The sequence below is a fragment of the Anarhichas minor genome, unplaced genomic scaffold (genome assembly GCF_050575085.1).
Source record: "Anarhichas minor isolate MPS153535 unplaced genomic scaffold, ASM5057508v1 ptg000074l, whole genome shotgun sequence".
NCBI lineage: Eukaryota > Metazoa > Chordata > Actinopteri > Perciformes > Anarhichadidae > Anarhichas > Anarhichas minor.
The window spans coordinates 5,543,202-5,565,374 of record NW_027466520.1 but is presented as its reverse complement, the minus strand read 5'-3'; the positions used below and the strand labels follow the sequence as shown (position 1 = coordinate 5,565,374).

Genomic DNA, 22,173 nt, shown 5'->3' with positions numbered 1-22,173 from the left:
CAATTCTTCACGGACTGCAGGAGATCGGGGGGGAACAGAAGCAGCACCGGCAAATGACTTGGATGGCGGGCACCTCCAGATGTCGGAGAAACCCCACGGATGTCACTCGGCATTCTCACCGGGACATGTTTACACCGTTTACGCTCCCTTTCAGAGATGACAATCTGCAGATGTGTGACATATGCCAACGTGAATCGCATCTGACAATCGCTCAGAAAGAACAGATATATGCTTAAAGATTACAGTGAGTGATGAGGTGAACAATGCACATCTGAAACAATCATGGTCATCAGAGATCCAGCATGCCACAGAGCCATGCTGTTGGGTCTTTGGATGACCTTTTGCTATAACAGAAGCTGGCAGCTTTGCTGATAATAAGACATCAAAAACATTCACTGCAGCCTTCAGGGAAACTTTAACAAGTCTTGCATCCGCATCAAGAGTCCTCTACAGTGTGCAGCATTTAGCAACTGAAATATACTCCATGTGAGATATGACACGATACCCTAAAGCTAGATGAAAAAGCATTCTCTCTTTTCTGAGGTAAAGATTGGTGCTCCCTGTAAACAACGCTTCCCTGGATGTGTGTGTGATACGAGATGAAAACATCTGGAAGTCTGCCACCGTCTGAAGGGAGCCTACTGGGGACATACTTATTGGAGGAAAGGATGGCGTAGCTGACACAGACACACACACACACACACACACACACACACTCCCACTGCTTCCCCACTGAGGAACTCTGACAGAGGCAGCCCTACCTGTCACTGTGGCAGCAATTATCCTGCAGGCTCTCTCCACGGACCGTCTCCTGCAGGTCCCCACATTACTAACCACATCACTGAGCACACACACATACTGTGTATGCACACTGGCGCACAGGAGGGCACACTGCACACCCACAAGTACACACACTGTACACATTCATAGACACTCACACACTCACACGGCTGCAATGCGCCCGCTTGTGCTTTTCTTCCACAATTCTCTCTCTCTCTCCACAAGCTAATGGCTCGAACAAATCGTAATGATGTGTTGGTGCCGACATCCTGCTCAAGCCAGGAGGAACACACATCATTACGTGGATGTGAGTGCTCATGCAAGCGTGCACACATACCTCTTCTGTTCTAGATAAATGCATTATCATAGATGAGGCTGGTAGGAAGACCGCAAATACTCACACTGGAAAACCTTAATAAATCAATAAATATACTAAAGCTGTCATAAGACATAGTTTGGAAAGGTAGCAGGCTGCACGAGGCCAGGATATGAGCTCCAGTGAGTCAAGAGATAATAAGTCTTGGATATTGGGAAAAAAAACAGACATGCTCAGAAGGACAGGGCGTCCATTTTGGCTGCAGGGAGGTCTTCCAGAGGAAGGAATTGATCCGTTTCACGCTGGTTCACTGGAGCTCTGATCCAGGACCCAGTCTGAGTCTCAGGAACAGGTTGAATGTACGGAGCTGTGAAGGGTGATGTCAGAGAAAGAAAAAAAAAGAACCCAATGTGACCTCATTACCGCAGATTTGTTCCGACTGTCATTAGGAATCACAAACGCCATCACTCAAGTCAGGAATACGAGGGAGAGGATGAGAGACGGGGTGAGGCAGGAGTAGGGGGGTAACCAAGTGGATTTGATCTGAAAACAGGATCTATCAGCAAACAATCTATAGATAACAGAGAACATCAACACATGCAGCATGTTTACCGAAGCATACGTGTGGCCCAAGGTCACAGATTTGTGACCAAAGACGATTACAACCGTGAAACGTTAAATTGTTACCCACCGTAATATGATGTGAAGCTGTTTAACCAAAGCAAGAGGCCGCAGTTTGTTACAAATAGAGCTAATGTTACCGTGATGGGAGACTGACGACTCCTCACAACTGCTTACCAGACATGATCAGTAACTGATCGATGTAACCACCTTGAATTCCCAAACTCTTGGGTAGGGATGAGAATTTACAGTTATATTTCAATAAGACCAAAGATCTGGTAAGTTTAATATACTAATCCAAGAAGCAATGCACTTGTGTAGGCTGACAAGAATCACCATTTCTGACAAACAATATGAAAAATATTTATTACTTCTTAAATTGTTGCAAACAAGGATTTTCTTTTTATAATAATTGGTGGCTCCTTCTTATTTTAGTTGAAAATGGTCTACAAGGGCATTCTGATGCCCCAAATACTATTTTGTATCTCTTCATATATACCAATATAATGAAGGCAACATGCCCCCAAAAACAAAACCTTTTGACAGGAATACTTTTAATATTGTCGCTTACTGTTCGTAAACACAACACAAAGTTGTCCCTCTCCTCCCTCCGGCTAAATGACACCACCGAGCACACGCCCTCTGACCGCGGTTGCCAGATCACAGCCCAGCGTCCCGCCTGCAGCATCACACATACGGCAGCGAAAAACGAAAGCCAACCCCCTCGTTTTGGAACAAACTTTTTGCTTTGCATTTCTTCGTTTTTTTTTTTTTTTATCTCCCATTTCCGTAGCTTACTCTTGGACGTGTGCTTGCACATTCGTGTGGTCTACGCACCCAGTGCCCAAAGGCTGACGCCAAGAAACAAAGTAAAATAAGAAAACACAGGCAGAAGGCGAGGTCTCTGCGGATACAGACACGCCACACTTCTAGAGGATCATAAGAGACGATTGAGGGGGTTTATTTGTGTGTATGACTCAATACATTGTCCTTTCAGAAAATCCTGCATCAACCATCATCATGTCTGTTGGCATCATAAATTAGTGGAAACACTACATTTAGATACACTCTGCTATTTGAAACTAGGGCTACAATAAACAGGGCTAACAATCATTTTCATGATTGAAAGTACACCTTGATTACAAAGCTTCTGTTTTGTTCTCTTTCAAACTATTTCAGCCTTCCAGTTCCAACTAATGCACTGTCTGAGCATTTTAAATTATATTTCAGAGGCTTCTTTTTTTCCCACATCATTCTAGATGCTTTCAGCTAGAGGAGGTTTATATCAAAGCAAACACATTTGCTGTCAGCGGCCTTTAAGTCAATCCCTCAAAACCACGTCTACAGTACAGCGGACATGCTTCCTCGGAGAGTGGATAAAGTAACCCAGAGCTCCGTCCTATCTGCCTTCCTGTCCCCCGTCTCTGTGAAGCATCCGCGTTGCCGTTCTGCGTACAGCTGGGAGTGGTGGGTGTAAAATGTTGCATCGCAACAAGTCTCACGCCGGTGTCAAAATGACAAATATGACATTTCCCTTCTGAGATTGTATTAGCTCTGACATCATTCTGTATTCAGCCTGCCTGATGTGTAACCGGGCTCTTTTTTTTTTTATTACTATGTTGCTTGAGGACAAAATGTGATCATCATTATTGTATGTCGGAAGCAGAGCAGCTGCGGCTGCAAAGAGAAAAAAGCAAGAAATGTATTCAGGATGGGATGCAATTCAAAAATCTAAATACACAGTTTGACTAGTGTGTTTGCTATTGTATAAGCCCCCCCCACACACACTCTGAATCAATCATCTTACCGCAGTCTCTCAAACAATTCCTTTTAAAAGTGAGGCAGCGATTCAGTCACAGCATGATGATTAAATCTATACACCATAGAAGCGGCCACATTTTTTTCCAGCATTCACTTCCTAAATAACTGCAGAATCTGCTCTATATGTTCCAAACTCTCCAGAGATTGAACTCAAGTAGTTAGAGAAGGGGAAAGACAAGACTGTATAAGCACACCTCCCTGTCTTTTTAAGGACACCTGTTGGGTTGCATGGCTCATCTCCTCCTCATTTAGCCGTCTGTCTGGGGCTCCGTGGGGCTGATTACCAGGAAGAGCTGATTCCAGTTGCACTGCTTATCAGTCTAATTAGAGCCCCTGGCAGGTGACTTGAAGGAAGTTTGTGTCTCACGGATGTTCAGGCACAGCGATTTGTGCAACCGTAGTAAGCTGCTACGTGTTACAAGGAAGAAGACAAGACGAAACTGTAAAAACAAAACGAAAGAAACAGACGGATGTGACATTTTTGGCTTAAGAATTGTGACTGTTAGGTGTTTATATGCGGGGGAAGTATTTTCAGGGCCTTTCTGGGGTGCCTTGAGGATGTTGAATAGAGTATTTTGCATCACAAGAACAATTGAAAGTGGTGTCAACAAGTCAAGGGAATAAGGCGACATCTTGTCTAACATCCTCTGGTTAAAGTATCAACTGTCAAAAACTGAGAGCAAATTTGAGACGCTATGGTTTCCGTGAAGAGCGCTTCAATAGATGGAGCAGAGAAAATGGAAGATGAAATGAAAGCTTGATTTAATGAAAAATAAAAACCAGAACATCAGACAAAGAAAGACGAGAAAAGAAGGGCAAAAAAAAAAAGTGAGAGGCAGAAAGATTTCGAGAAGAGTTGAGGACTAGAGGGAGAATCCACAGGAGGCGAATAAGTTTTCCAGCTAGTGTATCAGTCACCGGTAAAAGGTCACTCGTCTGCTGTTCGCACATCCAGGTGCTAATGTAACACCTCTCACACCTTCCTCGGTTGCCTGTGTCTGGCTGTCTGCAGGTTGGTGGGCAGAGAAACAGAGTTGTTTGTGCTAGAATAATATGCTGTAATCCCCCGTCTCAGATGTGGCCTTAACACGGGTAATTGGACTTGGAGTGTGAGGAAGCCTTGTGGCTAGACACACACACACACACACACACACACACATACACACACACACCACTGTGATGCAGATAAACTGCAGTCTTGAGTTTAAATAACAATATAATTGATCATATCTGTGCATGGTAAAGCAGTGTACATGGGACTGTAGTAGAGAGATAATCAGCATATAAAGAGTTTGGATCAAAAGCAGAAATTCCAGAGAAACAGTGTGACGAGTTAATCAAAAAGGGAGTTTGTCTGTTCTACGTGTGCATGTCCGGTTAAGCGTATTAACCGATCATTATTCCACAGCCAACAAGCATTTCATTCTACGTTTTGTGCCGTTACAGGTAAAAAAAAAAAAAAAAGGTGTTATGTTAGCCTAACAAATCCTCAACCTAAAAGCCTTTTCTCTCGTAACATTAAAACAGAAAACATGTTTTAAAATACAAACAATAAAGCATAAATGTAACATCTGTCTGCTGTGTCCAAGTACATTATGCAGCTAAACAATAACTGATCTGATCTTGCATGTTTTTTTAACATACTTGAAACACAAGAACTAGTTCTGCACAAAGACACGGGAACAATGGCGTGTCTTCATCTCCATGTCTTCCACATGGATCATCAACTGGACAGCTTCAGCTTCGGTCTTTAAGCATGATATCATGCCATCAAGAGCCTTTTTAAGAACCATTTTCCAGGGTTCATATGGAAGTAGTGAGCTGGAAACATTAAGAATTCAGCTGAAGGCGACATTTTCAACCAATTTATGGAGCTAACATTAGCTTAACTAGCTAGCAAACTACCTCTTAACTGGACACGGTTTATGAAAGGGCAATTAAAATACATCTTCATACAAACTAATCCACAATGTCTTTGAGCCAGATGTACTTCCATGCTTTCCATCTATGCAAGGGCATAGCTGCAGGTATTTAGGCATGCTCACTTTCCTTCTAAATGATCATATAAATATATATTCCCTTCCTTTGTGCCATCCCAAGTCAATCTGAGCTGGATATTGGAGTTAAATTGAGAGCCTTAAAGAGTGGTTTGAGATATAGGAGCGAGTTATCACCTCCACAGAAGAGCCCTGGGAGACACAGCGCTCCTCTGTTGCAGTCCAGCCTGATGCATACAGGCCACTGACCCATGACAGTCAGCCCGTATCGATTTAAGAGGAGGCAGAGGACACAGAGAGAAAGGGAGAGACAGGGGGAGAGAGGGGAGGAGGAAAGAGATGAAAAACAGTGAGGAGGCCAGGGAGCAATATCCCTCTTAAAACGTATCCATAATTCATTCTCTTTTCTTTCTTCTACACTTTCTTTCTCTTTCAGATGGGTGCACGGCAGGGGCTTGTTCATTTTTAAGGGGGATTAGCAAAGACCTATTTTGAAATACATCCCTGTGGTACTCGTTTCATTCACACACACACACGTACGTACAGTACGAACACAAGGACACACACTCGCAGCCTGAATCGTCCAGCCAGGGTCCTGTTCTAGGAAAGAAGGAAATGTGCCCAAAAGGAACCTTTTTCTATATTAGAGAGATGATTATTCCCTATTTTTCTTGAAATTTGAAATTACAATATGAGGTGAATCCATTACTGCAGGTTTTAATGCTTATAATTTAGAAATAAAACTTTCCGACATAATATAAGCATGCTACTGCCCAAAGCAAATCATTGTGGACATCGTGCCCCTAAATAATGAAGCAGGGTCTGTTAAGCAGCGCTCGGTTGAGGAGGAACTTCTTAAAAGGGCGTCTTAATTATAAAAAAACAACATGTTGAATCCATTAAGCACTGTGAACATTCGCCTCAAGATGTAAACACTGTATTATCGCCTGTCCGTCGAAACAAAATAAGTGGAGGTGTGAAAACATTGCAGCCACTGCTAATGACTTTCTTTCAGTCCTGTTAGTTCCTCTGGACGTGTTCACTCCTCTTTACCTTCTCCTCATTTGTGTAATAGGCTGAACAGCGTGAGCAGTTAGATCACGGTGGAAAATCCTGTATAAGATTACATTTTCTTTTGTCACAAAAGATCATCACTATAAATTTTTTCATTGTTAAAATAAAGACTATTTTGAGAGTTGGCTACTTTTGATTAATCGATTAGCTGTCAAATATTATTAATTGGCTTCTTAAATGTGGATATTTTCTTGTTGCTCTACTCCTCTAAGACAGTAACTGAATATATTTGAGTTGTGGACAAAACAAGACATTTGAAGACGTGTTTGGAAAACACTGATCAACATTTATCATCATTTTATGACATTTTAAAGACCAAAACAACTAATCGATAAATAAAAAAATAATCAACAGGTTAATCCACAATAAAAAAAAATTGTCTTTGGTTGCAGCAAATTATTTACGAATGCTTAGAAAATCATAAAAAAACAGACGGAATGTTTCATCTGATGAATAGATATATCTCCAGGCCACAACGGTGCATTATCCTGTACATGTCACTTTGCAAGACATCCACCTGCAGAGTTCAGTCGCTCCCACAGCTTTGCAGTCAGTGGGAGGTTCATGCGTTTTGTATGACAAGATGCACGCGAGCTGCGTGTAAACACAGCTGTGCCGTGGGCATATCTTGGCATTCTCATGACGTCCGAAAAATCAGCTCGTTACAACCAACCACCAAGAGAAAAAAACACCACAGAACTGGACACTATTTACAGATTTTTCAGCCAGTCGTGGATAAATATGTCTTTACACACACACACCGTTTCATGTTCAAGGTGGTGCACGAAACTTAAAGGCAACAACAACCACATCTTTGTGACTACACTCAAAGTATAACATCTAAACACACAGAGGTAAGTCATGGCTGCTGCTCGCCTTAAATACTGCTTACGCTGAACTACTGGAAAACCAAACTCTGCATTACAGGTAAAAGGGGCAAAAGCCGTCCACAAAAACCCAAACAGATATAGAGAGACGCACAAAGGAAGTGAAGAGTGAACATCTGTCTTTTTTTCTTTCAAACCCTGTGCCAGAGAAAGCTGGTGCTGCACCTGGACATGAATTATAGAGAGGCACTTGGATGCGGGGGGGGTGGTGGAAGAAAGAGACAAGAGGAAGAGAGGTGAATGAAAATGAGCGGCCAGGGTGGATTTCACGTCTCCCCCATCTGGAGACACTCACCTGGTGGCTCTATGGGATCAACGATCGATTCACTGCCAATAACTGCCAACAAGGAATAACATTATGATATTATGTATTATGTGCCTCATAAAAAGTTGTATTAAATTATGCATAATTGCAAATAATAGGGGAATTAATGCGTTTCAAATAATGACAGCACATTGTGTATCCTTGTTACCAAATGGCCCTCAAATTCTACGCTGTGTTTTCGGACAGCTGTAATCCTTTAGGAAAAAAATATATATAATTATTCTCAAAGAGGAACTACAAAAGCAAATAGTGCTTTGAAGATGGAAAGCCCGAAATGTCACCCACCCGGCTTTGAAGCTCCCTGGCTCTCTTTGTTTCTCTACACTTGTAACTCACAAAACCCCTGACAGAGCACGCTGCATTCAGGGGCCAATTTAGTGGGAATGTACCATTAAGAGAAAAACACACACACATACAAACAGTGATGTACTAGAAACACACACACACACCTGGAAAGGCAACATGGTGCAGCAAATGTATGGCCATCTCGCTTTGTTTTGTACCAACCCTTTGTGGTTTCAAGCACTTTAAGTGTCATCTGCCGCCTCTTTGATACGCAAATCCATTAAGAGTCATCGTCAAAAAAATATACAATATTTATGTATATATAAATACATATAGCCAGTAGACTATACTACACCACCATGTGCATATATATATATATATATATATATATATATATAGGTTGTAGAGCTGAAACAAAGATGGAAAAAAAGTATTGAGATAATCGATTAATCATTTTTTAAAGCCAGAAAATGTTAAACATTCCCTCGTTCCAGCTTATGAGTTAAGAAGATTGACTGCTTTCTATGTGTTATTTAAATACATATTTCATGAACTTAATTAAGAATATCCTTAGTTGTAGCCCTTGTGTGATGCATCATAAGGATTTGATGAACTTAAAGGTGGAAAAAATAATGTTTCTGTCCAGTCACACACACAATAATATATATAATACATTTCCAGCTCCTCCGATGATTTTTCTTTGGGACTCCTGTTAACCATTGTGACTTCATAATGGCTGCTTTGTTACAACAAGCAGGGAAATGTTACATTTTGAGATCAATCAAAGCACTTTTAAAACTTAAAGCCACCCCGTGTACAAGTTTTATGCGATTCATTCGGCAGATGCTTTTGTCCAAAATGATCCATTCAAATGAGGTACAATCCAAGTAGATAGAGATCAAGCCCCACAACACACGCTTCCATGTTGCACCTAAAGAAATAAGTGTAAAACAAACTACTTTGTAATGTAATGCTCGTTACTTTGTGATGACGACATCATCTCCCGACAAACAAGAACAGAAAGCCTGAAACTAAACTTCTCTTCAAGTCAAAAGCCATCACAAATCTTCAGTTCACGATAATGGGAAATGTTTCAATGCTTTTCTTTTATTGAATTATGACCCACACAGTAGCAGGAGAGGGAAAGAAGCTGATTTACAGAGCCGTTTGTATCTGCCGCCTCATAAAGTAGCACCCATCAAGTATACAAACCACTGTGCACACAACAAACACGATGCACAAGTGCCTGCTGTTCTCGACATGAGGGCCATCAGCACATGGTCTCTTCACTGTGGGTACAGGCATGGAAGATGAAGGGATGGGGGGGGAGAATAGAGATGAGGGGCGGAGGGGTGGGGATGAAGCGAAAGAGGAATAAGAGAGTGCTGCTGGTAGCAGAATGGAAAAGGAGGTTGGATTTTCTGCTCAACATGGTGCTCAAACACGCAGCAAGTATTCGCTATCTCGATGGTCAGACGGCTTCTTCGGCTCCTGCTGCTGTCGCGACGAAACCTCTAAGAGAATACAAAACAGAAAGATCCCAAAGCATGGCTGCAGACACAGGGCTCTGGAACGCTTTTATTAAAGCAAATAGTCTTAATGTTCTGGTATTCGTGAACGGTATTGAATGGTTTAGATGCAGAGAGTAAACTCTGATGAGGGACTGTCTCATTACGACTTTGTGGGGGAAGCGTGCCGTTTTGTCAGTTCATAAAATATGAAGCTAGTGAGCCGTTGTGTTATTGCGTTCACCACCACGTGTGAGGAAAATGTGTTGTTGCCAGCCGTCCTGCGCGGCTCAGCTGGAAATTACATGGATAGGATGAAAAAAATCATCAACACTTTGCCTCAAATCCAGAGAAGATCAGTTATAAATAAAATGTGGAGTCACATTATGACGAGACTCTGCAAGCTGGATCTGTTTGTACCAAACAAATAACACGTTGATTAGTTCTTCATGTACACTCTTGTATAACTGCAAATCTTCTGAGAAACTCCTGATTCCAATATTATCTTCACAAAAAGGAATATCAAGGAGGATTAAGCTGAAAGTGGACAAGTGTATAATATGTGGGGGGAAATGCACTATCGGGGTACATGCATATCTATATATGTCTATCTATATCTATGTATATCTATTGTGATGTAGTTTTTTGGAAACAGTAAAAAATGGAATGTCTGTTTTCGACTAATCCGGTGTGGAATGTCGTTTTGCAAGTCTGTGGTCATAAACGATAGGTTTCAACAAAGACAGTTTGACTTGATGGTGGCTACAAATGTCCAGCTCATGGTGGCGCTGGAGGGAAAGTCAGGGGATCACGTCATTAGGATTCATCCTCTGGGGCTCGTGAATGTCTCGTCCAATACAACAAGAAATAAAAAAGGAGATTACCACAGTAAAGACGGTATGGAACATTTATACATAATATTATATTACGGTGTACATCTTCAAATCATATAAAACACTAGATTATTGCATTTTTGTCATGAGAAGCTCAGCTTACTGCATAGAGATGGTTCTCATTGAAATCTGCTTTTTCTTCAAGAACAAACAATTACAGATGCAAAGCGTTACTCATGGGTTTAGACACCAGCATGGGGGGGATTGTTTAGTAATTTTGTGTCTCTTTGTAGTCGTTTTATGTTTCTTTGTGGTCATTTTGTGTCTCACTGTGGTTGCTCTGCCCCTTTATATAGTTCAATATAAGTTATTTTGTTTCTCTTTGTAGTCATCTTATGTTTTCTTGTGGTCATTCTGTGTCTCTTTGTGGTCGGTATGTGTCTCTTCAAGTGACATTCTTCAGGTGAAGGCCGGGGCGGCTCCTGAGTCTTTGGGCCCCTGAGCCTGGACCCAATAGACTCGATCAGTAATCCATTAATGGACGTCAGTATAAATATATTCATAACCTTATCAGAAAGTTGGATTTTCTATCAAAACAAATATTAGAGAAAAAGCAATGTGTTGATTTAATATAAAACTGCTCAGTATTGGCAACAGAGAAAGTACCCTAATACCACAGCATGATGCGTTGACACACTTCACATTTAAACTGCTGTATTCCTTCCTTAATCCATGTCTTTCTCATCTCAATGCTTTTCCCCCCCAATGAAACAATGCATATTCAATTTTTGTTTACGAACTCAGGGTCTCTCTGGGTGTCTGAAAAAGGTTGCTCCGTTGTTCCAATTTGCGCTGCGTTTCACCCCCTACTCATTAATCTCCCTCCATTCGCTGATAGCTTCGTTTCGTCCACTAGAAATCGCTTTCAATTATTCATGCCTATTTTCCACAAATACCTTGGAGATGGAATTAGCAAACAAACAATGCCAGGCGACACTAATCCTCGTCTAGAGCAAAGATCCTTTAATGCACTAGAGATCTGGCCGGCTGTTGACAGGCACCTGTTACTATCTTTCGCTGCTTTTGCAACAGCAATGTTGACACAGTAGATATGTTTACAGGAGCAGTGCAGCCCTGACCCTACAGGACACTGATGCACAGGGATAATACTGAAGGAAAGGAGAATGACGGGGATCAGGAGAGCACGGAGAACGGGAAAGAGCACGACTGAAAGGGATAAAGGGGAGTGTAAGACACAGCTCAATTCATGGGTTGGGACATTCCTGGCTCCTCAACACAATAGCAAACGTTTCCACACGACACCTTTTTCTCTGAGACGAGCACAAAGAGTCAGTGGCTGATGAACACTCCGGGCTAGGGACAAGGATAAAGACGAAATGTTTTAGGCTGATTTACAGATGCCAGAATGCCCTGTTAGAGCAGATCATTTTTTTAATAGCTGTCTTTTAAGATATTTTCTCTTCCTGGAGGCACTAGAAGAGAAGTAAATACAAAACAAAAATGAGGATGAAGCATTGTGACCTTGGAATTAAAAAGACATCTGACGCCCTGGTAGAGATCGAAAAGTTTCCGCAAAAACAAAGCAGCAAAATTCAGCGGTTTACTGTGACTCATACAGCTCTGGTTATCTAGCATCCTGCAGCAAGCAAACACACATGCACACACACACATGCGCGCACACACACACACACACACACACACACACACACACACACACACACACACACACACACACACACACACACACACACACACACACACACACACACACACACACACACACACACACACACACACACACACACACACACACACACGTGTGGAGTAAACAAACTGCGGTATACTTATTGCAACAGACAGCAGAAGTTTCTGAGATCAACAATGCATAAATGTTAAGGAAGACAGAAAAGTTAGATGTGTCATATCAGCATCATTGTGCGTTTATGTTTGTGAATATATACATATATATATATATATATATATATTTGTGTGTGTGTGTGTGTGCCCTCTAGCAGACAGGAAGATGATGCAAGGGAGCCTGGCAGGGTACTACTGAGACTGAAAGAAGATAGTGAGACTGACGGTTTAGACGACTGAGAGCCGGGCTTGTAGCTGGATGACACACACTCACACACTCACTTTCACACACACACACTCACGCTCACACTCACACACACACACATGCACAGAGCCAGGGGCGATGGAGGAGAAGAGACTGAGGAAGACTTTGATCACCGAACTGAGCACATTCAAGCACTCAACCAGAGAGGGCAGTCAGTGATATGGAGAGAGGAGAGTGCCCAGGGAGAGAAGGGGGGAAGAGGGAGGAAGAGGGAGGGAGAGGAATGTGGTTGTTTTCTGACCTCTGCGCTCACTGATACAGATGTTAAAGCATGAACACACAGACAATCAGGCATCCGACACAGACACCACCGAGCTGTGTTGTATTAAAAGAGGAAAAAAAACAGTTTTTCTTAACATGTTTCTTGATCGTGTAGACCCATGCTGACAAAACTAATTTCATTTCAGCCTGTGTGAACGCTGTGTCTCGACGTGAGCATATTGAAAGCGTTGGCAACATTTATTTCTTTACACTTATTTATCTTTAGCCTCTTGCTGAATTCTGAATGGTAAATATTACAATGAGAAGTAGAAACCAGACACACACCTGTGTCGTATATAGGAACCCCCCACGGCTTATATTAACTTTACAAACAGTGCATGTCCGAAAACAGGCAGCCATAGAACTACAGATCCGTCCTCCACGCATGAGATGCAGGTGGATAAACCATTGTGCTGTTTGCGAAGAGAGCAGGTAATTATCGTTGGCATTTTGACAAGTGTTTGCCAGAGTGAAGGTCAACTCTGTCTGCGTGGGAGATCTATGCTAATCTGCTCAGCTGGAAAAGACTACCACTCACCACTCAAATTGTAGCTATAGCACCATTATGCAGTCGCGGCTACCGTGTTTTCACTTTAGAGTTGTCTGCAAAGGGTGCGCGTGTATGTGTGTGTGTGTATGTGTGTGTGTGTGTGTGTGTATGTGACAGAAGCAGAGGCAGAAACACGGGAGCAGACATTGTCTACGTCCATGTCTCTGCGTGTCTCCCTCGGGTGACAGCCGTGTGTCAGGGTCTCTGCTCTCTGCTCCAGATGGCCCAGCCAGTTGCTCCCAGGGTCCCCAGGCTCCCAGCCCTCATTGACCAGGGCCGGGGTTCTCACGGCCTGGGGGCCCGCGGACTCATTGCTGTGGCCTGGCCTCTGGGGCCTTTGGGGCCTCAGAGGGGCTCCGGGGTCGCCCAGCCGTGACAGCCAAGACAATAGGAGTGTCCTCACCCAGCTCCCACCCACCACCTACCAGCCTCTCTTAACACACACATGTACACTCACTCATCACGGCGTTCGTCCCGGGCCGTTCTTGACCACAGTTGGTAGACAGCGGCCGGGTCCCCCAGGCGTCAATTTTAACACCACACACTTAAAGAACCTGGTGATCAATTAAAAACAAGTATGATAGAAGTAGAAGAACGCAAAACTGGATGTTGATCGATCAACACACATCCATATCGTCAATTAAAAAAATAATGACGGGACATAATTATAGACACTCGATGAAGCAAAAGCACCCTTCCTACACAAACCCGCCCACTCACTGTGAAGTGTACAAACATGTGGAAACGGGGTGTAGATCAAATCCATCATCAGCTACAAAATGTTGCTTTGCAGAGAGCAAAAGCAACTCTGGCAGATCCAATTTACCCCGCCTGAATTTGATTTACATGTTTAGAAATCACATTGAGATTGAGAGGCAGCAAGACGGCAACAAAAAAAAAAAAAAAAGTTGAGTTCTAAACAACACATTTCAGCATTGGTCTAAACAGCTTGGCTGCCACTTCATCAAATATTGAATAAATCATTTCTTGGCACAGTATGAACACAGCTGCAAAAAAAATAATAATCACACACACAAACATGCACACGGGCACACAAACACAGACACACACACAGAATGCCTTGTAGTTTTGATAAAGCAGCAGCTTTCTCTTTTGTTTTGCAGCCGAGCAGGGATTAGGCAGTGCGAGTCTTTGTCCTGCAGTTTTCCAGTTGAGCAGAACACAAGAGCCTCTACCTCCACTAATACAGTCAGACCTCCCAGCAGGCCTTTCACCACTCAGCCGCTAAGAACCCGCTGCCCCAAAAGATGCTTTTCAATGAGTTATCAAATCTCCTCTATACTGTCCATGCCTTTCAACCGAGTCTCTTTGTCTGTTCTTTTCAATGGAGCATTGAACGCATCAAATAGAACTGATGGGCAGATAGATGGACAGCAGAATATAGCAGAGCCGCTGCAGAGTACAGTCAAGGTTTAGCATGTTGTTGCATCTCAATGTACATGTAGAGTATGTATGTACAAGTATGTCATATAACAACACGTCCATTTACGGTCATTGTATATTATTCCAAGTAGTTTTCCAACAGGAGAATTAATCACACCACATTTTTGACGATTGATTAATCACTTCAGAAATGAATTGGGCATACATTTGAAACATTTGCTGCTTCAAGCTTCTCAAATGTAAAGATTTTCAGTGTTTTTGTATAATTTAAAAGTAAATCTTGCTGACTGTTGGTCAGATGAAACAAGATATTTTAAAATGTGTCGCCTCAGGCTCTCAGAACTTGTGAAAGTCACTTACTATATTTTGACATGTTACAGAGCAAACGTACATCCTTTCAAGTAGATAATACGTACTTTTTAAGATATCTCGTAGCACTGCTATGCAGATATTTAACTATACATCTTATTTAAGCCAAAACAAATTCGCCAAACCAACTCTCTGCAATCTAGGTGTGTTTATGGACCGGGCTGCGAGTCCCATTGTTGGTATAAGTACGAAACACAGGCATCGTACCTTCAGAGGGAGACGTCACTTACGCAACATTTGGGTGTGTCGTCGTTCTAATTTGGTATTTTCACAGTTTTACACTTCAACAACTACAGTTATGAGAAAATGTGACTTTCTTGACGAGCAAAATTATCTTTCGAATTGACAAACATCAAATGTGTAGTTCAAGGCACAATTTAAACAGGATTAAAAGAAAACTTACTTATACTTAATGGTTATTAATCTGATATACAGAAGAATGCGTTTCTAGTTTCATGACTGCTCTGAAGCCCGCTGTGCAGGCTGTCAGCAGCAGGCTGAGCAGAGTACAGCAGGGGCTTTGATGAGTTCATTAAGAGGCCACGTCATTTATGCACGGTCACACATAAGGCAATGGTCAGCTAGGATTACCCAGGTGGCCACTGCACGTGGGCGTCAGTTTGATTTCCAGATTCCACTTAAACCATGCCGTTGCTCCACAACCTGTAACCGCTGTGAAATCACTTTGCCGTTGCCATATTGAATTGAATCCAATGTCAGGCGTGCATATTTGGAGTTGGAATATAGCTATAGCTATAAAAGAGAATTTCTGCATTCGCTTCACATTGTTTTAAATGTCGGGAGGAGAGTGGGAAGTCCACTCCGCTTCACACGAAGGTGGAAGTAGAGGGGGGGTAACGAGGTAGGAGGGGGGGGCGCAGGAGATAAAGCTGGATTTGATCTAAGGTCAGTGGGGGCACACATGTAGCTCCGGAGACAGAGGATTTAACCACTCTGCTATCTGCAAGCACCATTTTTACATTTTTAATACATTTCAGAGGTGAAAGCCACGGTCAGTCAGGATTTAAAGACAACAACGACGCACCTGAAGTAGTTTGATAAGATCCTTCCGTCGCCTTTTACAAATCACTATTCAGGTGGGCTGTATTCATAATTCATCAGCACGGGTCAGGCTGCTGATCATGTTGACTTAACATTTGGTCTGACATTTCAGCCCTGCTCATGCCTGTCATTAGCTCTCGCCACACGCCACCTCATCAAAGTCAGTCACACAAGACGGGAGGTTAAAAAAAAAAAAAAGATGAAGAAGAAGTAGAAAACGGATAGAATAGAAAGAGAAAACAGACGGATGTTATGATACAGTATGATTATTACACCTCATGCAGGAGAGGTACATCTGCCGCAGCTGCAATATTTGCTCATTTTGTTAAACAAACGTTGCAAAAGTGGAATGACGGCAATGGATAAATACAGATACACACTGTAATCCAACAAACACACACATGTACAAAAACTCACACTCGAAATCACTGAACCAAAGCTCAACCCCTGGCCCAACCTTTCTTGCGGTAAATCTGTATCATCAGCCATCATCCAGCACATCGCTGATAGGAAACGAGTTGGTGCCAAAAAATGTCGCCGCGTAGAAAAACTGGAGCAGCAACACATTTCAGCCAATAACAACACCACCATGTTGATTCCAGCGGGGTGATAGTGGATGATATTGACTGTCGGGAGTATTGCCGTGCTTCTCAAAGTCATTTCCGACAAAAGCAAGGACATCGACACACATCACACACACACACACACACACACACCAACTCATACGCCGGGCAGATCGGAGGGCAGACAATAAACAGGGGAGTGGAGGCATACTGACAACCCTCTTTTCTGTGGGTGACAGCTTTCTATCAGTCTACATCAAACAAGTCTACACATGCAGCTACACACACACACACACACACACACACACACACACACATAGAACTACACACTCTAACTGATTGGCTGGTGAAAACCTGTTTCAACCTGTCAGCCTGTTGGACATAATAGAAGACCAAATAAACTGTCCTGTACACTGTATATGTATGCGGGGTGTGTGTGTGTGTGTGGACAGACTCATCATCTCAGTAATTGATGGTCATCTGTCATTGCACACTGTTGATAATCTTCTTTGGGACGGGGGGGTTTGTCGGAACAAGATGAACACCAGCCTATCTACTGTATCTGGAGAGACTAATCTGTGTTCTCATTTAAGCACAGACGGTGACAGAGTGGTCTGGCTCGTGAAAATGAGATGAATCGCAATGAAGGTCGTCAAGAGCAATCGTCGTGTGATAGGTGATAGAAGAAAATATATATATATATATATATATATATACACAGTATATATTGAATGCTCTTACCGGCAACTTGAATCAGATCTGCAGTGGTCACATTCTTGGGGTTGGGGCCAATTCTGAAAGTCAACGCTGGACCCAAGACACTGCAGAAAAACAGCAAAGAAATTGCAAAATGAGCTGTTGTATCTTGAGGAATTGTTTGACATTTTGGCATGACTACATTGATTGTTAGTTGGGCTCTGAGTGCTGCAAAAACACGGGTGAGCTACACGCTACAAAACTGTGCCTGAACACATCTTGAGTAGACGGAGGATGAAGGTGATGGAGGCTGTGTAGATAATGTTTGAGGTTGCAAGACAACCAGCGGAGACTTCAAGAAGTTTTTGCTCCAGGTCAAGAAATAGTCCGGTGCATAACCCCCAGTACAACAGCCTTTGTTGATTTCAAATGTTTTTGAGCAGACTGAATGTGTTAATTAGTGAGCTTTAGAGGTGCTAGTAGGTGTGTTTTGCTGTTTCCAGTCTCTAGGCTAAGCTAAGCTAACTGGCTGCTGGTGGTAGCATCAGATTCACTGGACAGATATAGACTCACCGAGACAATAAAACAAGTAGTATGAATTATTATTTTTGTTTAACTCTCCACTCAATGCAGAATTTGCCAGGATGCACAAAGGGTGTGACTGATGAGAAGAGAAGCTGTAAAGTACCAGGCGCCATATTTCAGAGAAAGATGTCAACATTATATTAAATTCTCTTTTCCTTTTTAGCTTGAATTTGGCCAAAGACCAATGTACAGTCATCATGTGTTCTTTTCCCCTACAGTAATCTGCCGGTACTCCCTGTTCCTTTACTCCCCTCTCTGTCTGGTCAGGAGTCTGCTACAGACTTCTCTCCCTGGGGCAGAATAAATGTTTGAGGTCCCTGAGGTTGGCCATGAAATAAAATCGAACAACCCCACCAGACTCTGTAAGAACTCCCTGCAGTGGTCAGGAAATACTGCGTATTCTGAAGCAATGTGTAGAGACAAAATCATACCCATGTCTACTGTAACCTCTTAAACTCCCAAATGATGGCATTGAATGATGTATTTTTAAAAGAATAAATAAGCAGCGACTTCAGAGGGCTTCAGAGGGCTTCAGACGGCTTCCTCGGGAGGGCTGTCTTTCAAAACAGGTTTAAACGAGCAACAATAAGCATGCCATCCCCCACGAATGATGAAGACCCTGTCTGAGCCAATCAGTAACTAGAATGGCGCATTGTTCTGAGCTGTAATTGTAGTTCCCCAATGGGCCAATCAGGATAATTCTGAATGCTGTGATTTTCAACGAGTTTTATTAAAATCAAAATGAAATCAGAGATGTCTGAGATGATGAACACATGGCACGGGTGAGCAACTGATCAATGCAGGAGTCAGATGCATCACTCTCCCACGTTGTAGGAAAATCCTAACAGGCCATTTAGTCAGAATTGTAAAATGCCAGAACTGAGATCGACGCTGTGAAGATCTGTGAAGTACTTTGAGTCTTTTATTCAGTCCCAAATGCCTCCCACTGAGGTGGGTACACGTTCAAGTCTTTTGCAAATCAACTTCTTTCAACAATTTTGTAAAAGCAAGTAATATTTTTACTTGATTCTAGTGCATCTTTATATTGATTTTCTTTCTAAATAATGACTCATTTGTGGAAAGTTATTTAAACAAATTGATTTCCATTTAAAACATGTTGGCGTGAACCTTTCAAGAGACGTTTGGGCCTTGATAAAATACTTAACTTCATAAAAGGCCCCATACCATTAACGTGCATGTTTTAGCCCATTTACTGCAAATACAATCTATATCACATCATAGCTCATTTTATAAACCTTGCTGCTGTGTTTAGATATGTTCAATAAAGATAGCCATTGACTGCCATTCATTTTAACTCTTGTAACCTGCTTAACATGTATAATCCATCACGGTGAAAAGCAAGTTTGCATTGATTTTCAGTTTAGGTGGATTTGAAAATACTTTTTCATTTATGGAAACCAATGGAAATCAATGGCTACGTGGACCAGCGGATACAAGAATATATATCTCTACAGCAGGTATTTTATTAAATCTTTAGAAAAAAATGTAGATTACACAAAACATGTTGTTAAACCTGCATAAACAGATTTATTTTGTTCAGTATTCACTCTCTTTCTGCTCTGATTTTGGTCTCCACCAGCTCCTGGGGGAGATGTATGTCTGCTAAATGCTCCGCTATGTTCACCAGCGTGCAAACTGTGTCTGTCTGCTGTTTGGTGCTGAGCAGGTAGTGTAAGATAGATTTTTAGAGCTTTATTTTTTATTTATTTAAATGCAGCTGCCTGCTGCACTTGGAAATGACATTGATAAGAGTAGTGAGCCAAAACTGTAAAGTCGAGAGGTGAAAAAACAAAACAAAAGAATGAGCTGAAATATGTGGAAGTGGTACGTAAAGCTGAGGGTACTGCAGATTTGGGTGATAATTCTCAGTGGGTTCACCAATACAAGCGATCAGTCATTTTATATATATATATTTATATATACTGTATATATATATATATATATATATATATTATACCAGCTAAAACAACTGTATGATCATTTACATTTTATTAAAGTTAACCACTGCCTTCTGAGATATTGTACTTGGTAAATAACAAAACTTATAGATGGAGGGATGGATGCATAGATGGATACTTAGTCCTTTATTATTTCTATAATAAACACACATGGCGAGTTGAGTTGTCCACTTGTGCCATCTTTCCATCAGATATAATCACTCGACCATTACAGCACATCATCATGTCTTCACACTTAAGTCATGGAAAGTGTGTCTACATTTTCAATGTGCTTCTGCAGACTGTACGGCAGAGAGGGAGATTCATCAGACTGCCAGAGTGCTGTGACCCAGACCCACTCACCATCAGTCAGCCCGCTACAGAGGCAGCAACACCCACTCCGCCAGGGGCAAGATGTGAGCCGATACTGCTAGACAGACGGACCCGACCATGCACGATGCATTTGTGAACATGATCACATACACACAGCTCTAAAAGAAATGTGTCCTTCTCTAATACCTTCACCTGGGCTCTGTTTGCTCTTGTAAATGTCAATATTTCCGCAATCTTTACCACTGCCTCCATTCTCCTGACCGAAGGTATTCTGCCTGAGAGCTCGATGCATCTCAAATTGAACTGACGTGATTTTATTTATTTCTCCAAAGCCACACAAACCATATTTAAATATGCTAGGGGGGGGGGGGGGGACACCGCCACAGTCGGGAGGTGAAGTTAAGACGGATACATTTTCTGGAGGACTTCACATCGTCTCCTGTGTTATTGGATGTGGAAGCTTGGACTTCACATTAGCTCTGCTGCTGGGACACGATGAGTGTATATGTGCAGACTGGTTTGCGGGATATTGGCAGGGTGTGTGTGTGTGTGTGTGTGTGTGTCGGCACAGACTGTGTGTGAGGATGGACTTGTGAGTGTGTATCCCACTCCCCCTAGTGTTTCTGGTGAGAAAAACACTTACGTCATCTGAAAAAGGCACATATTATCCCCCAGAACATCATCATCCAAAACTAGAATTTCACATCTCTTTTGAAAGGGGAATATTCTGTGCTGATTACTGTAGTCATCACGTCCTTGTGTTCAGCATCTGGAAATCTCAACAACATCGAAACCTTCAGCCTCCTCTTCTCTTATTCTCTGTCTCAAATTCTTCTCTGCCTGCCTGTTGTCATATTTGAGTATCTCGTCTTCAGTCTTCCTATCAGGGCTCATCAGAGCGAGTGAGGAGAGAGCGGCCCCCCCCCGAAAGCAGGGCGGCGTGCTCTGATCCAGCTCTCGTAGTCGAGCCGACTCATATTCAGGCAGAGGCTTTCAAAACCTCACCTGCCGTGGCCACACAGCAAGAGGCACAATGGGCTCGCGTCACGTCTTGTCTATTTCTACTCGAATGCGCTTTCATTACTTTGTAAAAGGAAAGAGAATGGCGATAAACAAGGCCAACAAAGAGGACATTTTTGTATTCGTCTTCTGTAGAGAATACTTTTCAAAAGAAAGGTGTAAAACAGTGTTATTTAAGGCATCTGTCTGTGGCTTTTACACTGTGACCATGAATGTATGCAATGGTGGAAAAAGTGCATTTACTGAAGAACTGTGCTTGAGTATTCACGGTTTATGCTACTTTATACTAAAAGGAAATAAGAGGAAATGATTGTACTTTTAAGTCCACTACATTGATTTGACAGTACAGCTACTAGTCACTTTGAAGATTCAGATTTCATTCAGTTATCTTATCTGATGATTAGTTTGATGAGACTGCACAGCCTAAAGCAGGAGAAAGCAAAGACGAAGGAGGAAAACAAAGAGATCAAAACAAAATAAAACCAAAATTGATTTTTAAAAATTGATAGAATACTAAATATTAAAATACTAAATTAGAAATGAGCAACTAAATGAATAAAAACACAAAACTCTGGACTGATCCAGCTATCCTGACCCGTCCTGCTTGCCCCAATACCTCTTCGTCCCCAGGTTTAGGCCAGAGATGCCCCTTCGAAGGCTTTATTTATATTTTATTTTTACTTTCAATCCCCTTAGTGATGTTAATGTTATTATAGTTAATGTCCAATTTTTTTGCGTTCCTTTCTTTTGTCACACAACTCCCATATGCACACATGCCCTAT

At 42.1% G+C, this 22,173-nt stretch overlaps 1 protein-coding gene across 1 annotated transcript in view; it reads right to left on the bottom strand.

The window, feature by feature from the left end:
• Positions 1-22,173, bottom strand: part of ptprn2 (protein tyrosine phosphatase receptor type N2) — a 109,142-nt gene that overhangs the window by 52,967 nt on the left and 34,002 nt on the right. Inside the window, exon 10 of the mRNA XM_076080735.1 lies at positions 17,541-17,620. Within this exon, the coding sequence (XP_075936850.1) occupies positions 17,541-17,620 (80 nt within the window). The remainder of the gene's footprint in view (positions 1-17,540; positions 17,621-22,173) is intronic.